Consider the following 9,030-nt stretch of genomic DNA (forward strand, 5'->3'; position numbering starts at 1 on the left):
AGTTCTTTTTTTTCGTACCACTGTCGCCCATGGCGCGTGATATTATAAATAGCCCTTCAACGGGTCAGATGGACCAAATTCACACTTAGGTTCGGTTGTATTAACGTAAAATATTTTTATGAGATAAAATATATATTTTTATATTTTTTTTGGTATTTGACAAAGATTAGGTTGTTGAGGTTGAGATCAAAGTGTAAAATAACTTGTTAAAATTTGATAGGTAAATTATTTTTTTGTTAGGTTTTACTTTCTGTATTCTAAAATAAGTATCATATTTTTTTTTTTTATCTGTCCCAAAATAATAGTCCACTTACATTTTTTAAACAATATATTTCACATCTTTCAATATATATCCTTTGAGTTTAAAATTTTAAATTTGAATATTCAAAATTTTAAAAGGCAAGTTAGTAACTTTCATGCCAGATAACGCATGTCACCACATATCTCCTTCAAAATTACTACTCCCCATAAATAAACGACACTTAAATTGGGATAGAGAGAATAATATTTTTTTCTTCCTAAATTTAGGACAACCAAATACCAAAAGATAAAAAAATATTTTACATCCAAACAAACATAGCCTTAATTTGTTTAGCTAATGGATTATAGGATCTGATTGTTAATTTCAATCTATATCCTAATTGACTAATATTTGGATTAAATTCATATCAAATTTTTAAGTTAGATGGAGTAGAAAATTGTTAATATTAGGAATGCACAGAAAATCGGTGGAACCGAAAAATGGATCGAAACTGAACCGGTGCTTCGGTTTCAGCTCCGATTCCAATTCCAATTTTGTGGGTGAAAACGGTGAGTTTCGATTCGGTTCTGATTTTCAAACCTTTGGAAATCGAACCGAAGCCAAAATGATTATATATATATATATTATATTTTTTAATTATATAATTACAATACATAATGATAATTTGAGAAAAAATGCTAGCAATCTGTGATAATTGTGGAATATTTGGAAGTTTCAATGGAATGTGGACAGCACAGTTTTAATATTACTCTCCTCTAGATGCATGAATAGCAACATGAATTAAATTAAGTTATATAATCCTTCTCAATAAGCGCCACTCTCACGTTTTTGCGCGAGTTTTTGCTCTTATTCTCACTGTTTCTGACTTACTTTTATTGCTCCTACACCCGCTTTATGTGACTTAAAAACTGTCCATGCCAAAGAATTTAATAACTTTGTTACTCTTTGTATGTTTGTCTATGTATATAAAAATCAATATTTTTTATTTTCCATGTGATTAGGGTGATGAAAAAATGGATGGAAGGAAGAGGGGAAGGGATGGAAGGTGTCCCCTAACTTTTTATTTGATTTGATAAAATGAATAGTAGAAAGAATAGATGGGGTAACATTTTTTGTATTTTTTGATTGGAGGGAAAGGAAAGAGAGTTTTTATATAGTTTTACCAATATACCCTCGTTAATACAATGGGGTTTAACAAGCAAACTTTTAGGAAGGTTGAAAATATAACTAACAAATTTGTTAGTTATAGTCCTTCTTTCTCTCTCCTCTTCTACCCAAATTTGAGAAGATAGGAAAATACAAATGAACGAGAAATGATTTATCCCTTCTTGTTTCCTCCCTTCTTTCATTCCTTCCAACCAAACATAAAGAAGTTATTTTTATCCCTCCTCTCATCCATCATTTCCCAATCCTTCTCTCCAACTAAACATGACAAAAGAGATAATTAGTTACTCCCATGGCCTTTTAACAATTATTATCCACCTCAGAAGTTACAAAACATGCTTACTAATTAGCCATTCTGTCTATTTTTCGACATAAAATCAATTCCATGGAAAGTAGCTATGAAATCAACTATTTTAGATTGAGTGATCCAAGCAATGGAAATGCCCAGCGAGGTTTAAGTTTCATGTCTCGATGGCTTCGGTTTTAATTTTCTAGGAGAGAACTGGAATCCTTAGGAACAATTCGATTCGTGTTTTGTTAGAATTCGTACCGAACTGAACCATATGCATCCTTAATTAATATATATAAGATGGTGCATAATATAATTATGCAATTAAATAAATTTAATTGAATATAATTAGTATATTTAATTTAATAGTAAATAACTAATAAAAAAAACATTCGAATATAATATATTATAATATTATAGAATTTGAACCATTATCAAATTTTTTATTCAATTCATATTCAAGATTTGATTTTCATCCGAGTATTCACGAGCCTTTGCCTTTAGAATCCATTATTCAACATGAACTCTTGTCCTTCCCTCGTTCTTTTCGTCTTCGCTAAAAGAATTTGAAATAGTCGGATTCGGATGACTGATCCATTCACATGTCTAATAATAAGCGCTCCTGATTCTTCAACCCAGCATAAATATACAGGCCCGTTCTTTTGGGACTTAACAATTAGCTCAAGTTTGGCGTTTATGGGCCTAGCCTGGTCCGGTTGCTTGCTCAATAATTTTTTTGTTTTTTGGGCAAGTAAGAAGGATATAGCAATACTTTTTGGTTTCACAAACGATGATTTTGTTTCGAGGTGAAGTGCTTAGGATTTGTTTAGTGTGTAATTTTGAGAACGGTTTTTAAGAAATTAGACAATAGAATTTTTTTTTTTAAATATAATAAAAAATAGTTATTTGAAAATAAGAATTTTTATAATTGAATTTTTAGAAAACTGAACCCACCAGAGTTTTTTTTGTATAATTTTCTGTTAGAGTTAAAAACCAAACAGGCTCTTAATTTCCATAAGTTTTTGGTGCAAAATATTTTAAATAAAAATTACTTTTCTTCCTAATAATAGGTGATAAATTCTTAGAAAGCCTTATACAGTAATAAACATGAATATAAGCACATATTTAGATGTGAATGAAAGGATTTTATATTAGTTTTAACTTTTAAGTATACATTTGAGTTTATGCTAAAATACGTACGCACTTAATAATGAAAAACGTGAACGAAAAATTACACACAGCATCCATCAATGATAAAATCAAATCCCGACCCCAAGCAATTAGACATAAAAAATAAAATAAAAAATTGATTGATTGATTGTTGTGTTGTATATTAATGAAAAAATTCGAAAAAGTAAACTGGTAAGTTGTAGGATCAATAACATATATAAAAATAAAAAAAAAATCCAAATTAGAAGATAATATCCGAAAAAATATCCAAATTAAAGGATCAATAACACATATAATATATAATAAAAAAAGGGTTGAATGATTGAGTGTTGAGTTAAATTAAGTGTTTTGAGTCGATTTCCTCCTTCAAACAAATCAAACTACGTCATGATATCAAATGAGTTAATATTGAAAAGGATGTCTATGCTTTGGTTGGCACACGACACAGTTGTACTAATATAAACGAGTTAAGGGCGTAGGGAGGAGAAACACAACACACATTCAAGGAAATGCTTAACCAGGCCCAGTTAAGCCTAAACTAAGCACATTTAAGGAAATGCTTGTCAGTTTTAACCTATAATTAATATAAAAAAATAATAATAATTATAAGCTTACAGAAAATATTAGTCAAATGAAAATGGTTGGTGTGGGGTTCTAGATATAAACCCTACACCAACAATTAAGTGAATGGAGAGTCGTACTGTTCTTCATTAGATAATCAATTTGATCACCTTACCATTTATCTGCAAAGAAAGAAAGAAAAAATCATACTAAGCATAAGGCATTCGCGTTTGATAATTTAGAAACGATGAATGATATGCAATCTTGACCATGACTATTTCTAGAAAGATTGATTGATTTCAAAGTTTGAACCAAATGAACACTTACCTCTAATTGTTATATAGAATTATCAATCATCTAAGTAATGTATTTAAAACATAAAAGTAAAAATATTTATTAAAAAAAAAAAAAAAAAATTTGAAGAATAGTAAAAGAAAGGAGATGATATAATGTGAAATTTACGTAAATATATTTTCATTTGTTTGTATAATCTGCCTATATATTACTCAAATCAAAGATTGTGCTTCTTCAAATGTATATTAAGTATCGCGTGATACATTAACAGGTCAATGTAAGGACGATACGTAACAATCAACATTGCAGTATCATAATATTGAAAACAATTTCTGTGTCAATAAACTACCTATCTATCTATCGATATATATATATATATATATAGACAAACATTTTTTATGGCACTGTTTAACCAATCAGATTTGACCCATCAAACGAATCCAATCCAAGCTGGTTCTAATATAAGTGAGACCCACTTAACAATATAGTATGCCGTATGCCTACCATACTATATCATATATGGATGGACACAATTGATTTAGAGACAAAAGATTGCCCACTTTTCTCTCACCGGAAAGGAGTATGACAGTGAGAGACAAAAATTCTCACACATCTTAATCCTCTCTGCTTATCACTAACTTTTGCGGTCTATGTTGGATTACACAAAATTAATATCTTAAAATTATAATCAAATAAAAATTTTAAATCATTATTAAAAAAAAGAGAAAATTTCACCTAAGAATATTGAATCTTGAATGTTCTCCACACTCATGTAATGTTGAATCGTGAATGCGCCCGCGGGGCAAGGTACCGAATTAGTAGGGACACTCATTTTATTTATTTATTACTGTACATACTCACAATGGCTTTCTCTGAAAAGTAGTAAATGAAAAGAAGCACAGGCATTACAATTTTTCAGAGATAGTTGTATCATCATGAAGGACCATCTCATAAAGTCAAATATATCACAAGTGGATCCCTATATTCTATTGTCTTTTCAATAAACCAACCAAATCAATGGCTTCTTTTCAAGGTCAGTAGTTGTCTAGTCTCACCATGTGCCATGTAAAGTTTTGCTGCTTGGACTTTTATCATATGGTCCAATGTTATAAAAGTCTCTGATTAAGAAAAATACACCCAAAAATATATACTATAATATATTATATATAAAAATAATAATAATTTTGAACATAATTTTTATTTTACTAAACCAGCAATTTATGTATGGTTCAAGATGGTCTAGTTAGACTGACTTGTCCTTTTGATTGAAAGTTTTCAAAGTTAAAAACACAATGCTGCAATTATTAAGAATGCAATTTGTCACATAATTTAATAACAGACTAAAGGACTTTTATAACAATAATCATCATGGTTTGTGCGGTGATTACACACATTTGTTTGGTTTCACTCTCTAATTCACCATACGTATTTACATAGTCAACAACATCCCACATGACACCAACTTGCCAGCAACAATCATTCATTCACTTCATGGCTTGTTTCACATGCACCATCATCGACCCCATTCTAAATGTAGTACTGTAGTAATTTAATAAAATGGAAATGAAGTCCCAATAATATTTCAAATTTCAGTTGTGGAATTAAAAATATTCCATAACAAATTATGTCCCTACCAAATTTATCTTTGTGCCATCGCGCCACGAGTAATAACAAAAATAAAATAAAATTTTCCAACAAAAAAGGCTAAAGAAACATTTAATCAACATCATTCCCGAATTTCAACTTAAACTTGAGGAGAATTTTATATAACAATAATTTTTCGTTGTCATCATTTTGCCTTTTTTCATGTGAATAGGGTCGGCTGTTCAAAAGAAAATTTATACAACAATTAACTTAAAAAAAAGAAAAAGAAAAAAAAGAAAAGGTGTATTGAGATGAAAAAGAAAAAACAGTACAAAGAAAATGAAGTATTGTAAGAAAGCCCTTTGATGAACAAGGGTACAAAAAAAAAAAAAATCCCAGATCTTAACTGTTTGGAGCTCCGAATGTAAACACGGGCTGATCTGCCGGAAGCTGTCGGGTTAATGTTCATGCCGTTCATGCCGTGAATTTTCCTTCTCAGCTGCATCTAAGTCTATAGACTCCTTCCTACTGCTCTTCATTCTCAGTAGTCCGTACAATTTCCGGAACTCTTTTACGGTGTGAACGCTTTCCCGGCAAAAGAATCCGGATTCGCCCGACTCTTCCGCGGTCCGACCCGACGCGCTATGACCCAATTTCTGCCCCGTTTTACTGGACTCCCTCCTGTCAACGTTGGTCTGCAACGCGGTAATGACCGCTTTCAGAGCCCGACTCGGTGAGCTCCGATTCGAAATCATGATCTCGCCGATCTCGGCCGGAGTCAAAGTCCCTCCGATCTGGAAGATCTCTTCAACCTGAGGGAAGAGCTTGTGTTCTTTGAGCCCTAAGTGACTGTTCGCTAGGGTTTTGAAAGCTGAGAAATCGCAGGTAGGGAACTGTATGTGAACGTCGATCCTTCCGGGCCTCATAACCGCAGGATCGATGTTATCCTTACCGTTCATCGTGAAGACCATCACGCGTTCTTCGCCGCAGCATGATACTATCCCGTCCATGAAATTCAGAATCCCAGACAAGCTCACAGCCGTTGATTTCTCGGTCAAATACCGATCAAGATCTTCGATCACGATCATCGATTTGTTCGACGTCTGTAGCAAGAGCATCTTCAGATCTGAATCGTCGGAGACTTTTGACAAATCGATGTCGTACACGTCGTAGCTGAGGAACTTCGCCATTGCGGCGACGAAGCTCGATTTTCCGGTGCCGGACGGCCCGTACAGGAGGTAACTCCGCTTCCAGACTCGTCCGAGCCGGTGATAGTACTGCTTCGACTTGAGGAACGCCTCGAGGTCGGACTTTACCTTGTTCTTGAGATCCGAGTCCATCGCCACCGTGTCGATAGTCGCCGGATGCGTGAACGGAATCGATCTCCACCGTCCGTTCCTCTGCGGTTCCGCCTCCGCGTTGATATACAGTTTAATCTCTTTCCTTCTCTGCTCAATTTCGTCGAACACCGTGTGAATATGTTGAAGGTAAGGACGAAGAATTCGACGCTTATCGTTCCTTCTGATCCTCAAAACCAGCGCTCTGGAACCATTTGTCTCGCACTTGTCGTTCGTCCAATACACCCTAGCGCTGAGGAACGTATCCATCACGACTTGATTGGGATCGAGAACAAGGCTGATTTCGTTCGACTTGTTGCCGGAGAAAAGGTTCGCGAAATCGGAGTCTTCGACGGACGGCGAAGAATTCAGGTAAGTGGAAATTTTCCGGTAAAGCTGATTTTCTTGCATATGGTCGTTGAATTGCGGAACTTTGTAGAACTGGTATGCATAACATCCATCTTCAATCAATCGCCACCATTTCTTGAGAAAATGTAAAAGAGATGTTTTGGATAGAAATCGAAGAACCAAAAACAGAACTACAATTGCACCCGCCAGCAGTAGGAGTGAGTTCACCGGAAACATGATTGATTGATGATAGAAAAAGCTTGAAATGAAATGATTCAAGGGTTGTTGGGAGATGGAGTAATTAAATTAAACTGGGTTGAGCTAGTATAATTTAGGAAATACTGAAGAGGAAAGCAGTGATTGTTTATAAAATCATTGGAATGATAGAGAGAGAGAGAGAGAGAGATGGATTGAAGGAATGTGAATCTGGATATAAAATATGGGAGATACGGTATGTTATGGGGGCATTTTAAATGGTGGGGGTGTGTTTGAACTTTTGAAGACGTCTGTAGCCGGCATGCAGGTTTAATACTGGGTCAAGGCAGAGAGAGAGAGAGAGAGAGAGGAGTTTTATTACTATTCATATGCTGTAGCTGTAAATGTATGACTAATGAAGATGGTCTATTATTTCAGCCTTAAGAGTAGTAGCATATGTGTGTTGTTTTTCTATCTTAGGTAGTTGAATGCGGCTCCACAACTTTTATTAGTAAGATCATTTATTAGAGTTAGTTAACCTCTGTTCTGAATTAATTAATGATGAGGTATTATTGTAAATTTATAAAATTTTATCAAGAAATTAAGTTTTTATATTTATAATTTTTTTTTTTATTTTTGAGAAATTTTTTATTAGAAAGATGGTTGGTTATGCTGTTAATCAAACTTATGAAGTGTTTAGAAAAATTTTATTTTCTTTCTTTTTTATTGCTATTTCCATCTGTAACCAAATGGAACGTTGGTTATCCAACAAGTTGGGATGAAATTGTCAAATAAATGACCTATTAATATCATCAAATATAAATCATTTGATGAGAGAGGTCAAAAGTCATTTTTAAAAAACATGAAAATGATTTGTATAATTATGAGAAAACTCAAGCGATGGTGGTGTGATTTGTGTATCATTTATTTTCTTATCATATAAATGCATTTAATTTTTAAACTTCATTTCCCTTTCTTGGTAGAAAGAGGAAATGGAAATAAAAGAGGAGAAAAGAAAATATAGAAAAATAACTTTTTTAATTTATTTTTATGAGAAGCATCATTGGGATGCATTTATGTACATTTATTATTATAATTTTTTTTATTTTATTTTTGAGAAGAGAAAGTGTGGGATTTTAAGAGAACTTTTTCTTTTTTTACTTTCTGACATACCAAGCCAAATGCTGGTGTTTCCACATACGTACTTTTTACTCTGTGATCATTTCAATTCAGGCCTTTGATTTAAACGAACTGCCAAGGCATTGAGTGAATCTATTTCTTTTGTTTGTTTCTTCTGTCTGGAAGTTTTTGAATCATACCGTTGATGGTATTCGTTTTGCATCAAAGGGTAATCACATCCACTGTTTCAATCTGAGAAGTGACTCGGATTTACTGTCCATAGTTGAATCATAGCTTATCCACCAGGGAAAGGAAAAAGGAAAAAGAAGGTTCAACTTCAATCATTCCTTTAGATACCTTCTCCAACCTTCCATGAGCAAACAAAAATTGAAATGTACGCCCTTGTGGTACTCCCCCCTTTTCAAATTGCGGGTCCTGATGGAATAGTAAAATTACTCTGATACGAGGTCACGAATTTCAAATCAAAGAAATTGTGTATATTTAGTCATTTTCATACTCGGCGTGATAGAAAGCTCATGCACTAAACTAGCATTAGTATGATTACTGTGATTCGAAATCACAAGTTTAAAATAAAACAAACTGCATATATTTAGTCATTTTCATACTTTGGCATGATAGAAATCTCATTCACTTAACTAATCTTAGTACAAAAATGATATATATATATATATATATATATATATATA

The 9,030-nt window shown here is 33.1% G+C and overlaps 1 protein-coding gene across 1 annotated transcript; it reads right to left on the reverse strand.

The window, feature by feature from the left end:
* Positions 1–5,563: 5,563 nt before the first annotated feature.
* On the reverse strand, positions 5,564–7,612 carry LOC132312794 (AAA-ATPase At2g46620-like). The gene has a single exon (XM_059811300.1). The coding sequence runs from the start codon at positions 7,244–7,246 to the stop codon at positions 5,783–5,785; it is 1,464 nt and encodes a 487-aa protein (XP_059667283.1). The 5' UTR covers positions 7,247–7,612; the 3' UTR covers positions 5,564–5,782.
* Positions 7,613–9,030: the final 1,418 nt, after the last annotated feature.

Source organism: Cornus florida, unplaced genomic scaffold, assembly GCF_030987335.1.
Source record: "Cornus florida cultivar Cherokee Brave unplaced genomic scaffold, ASM3098733v1 CherokeeBrave_3.0.0_Hap2_Chr06, whole genome shotgun sequence".
Taxonomy (NCBI): domain Eukaryota; kingdom Viridiplantae; phylum Streptophyta; class Magnoliopsida; order Cornales; family Cornaceae; genus Cornus; species Cornus florida.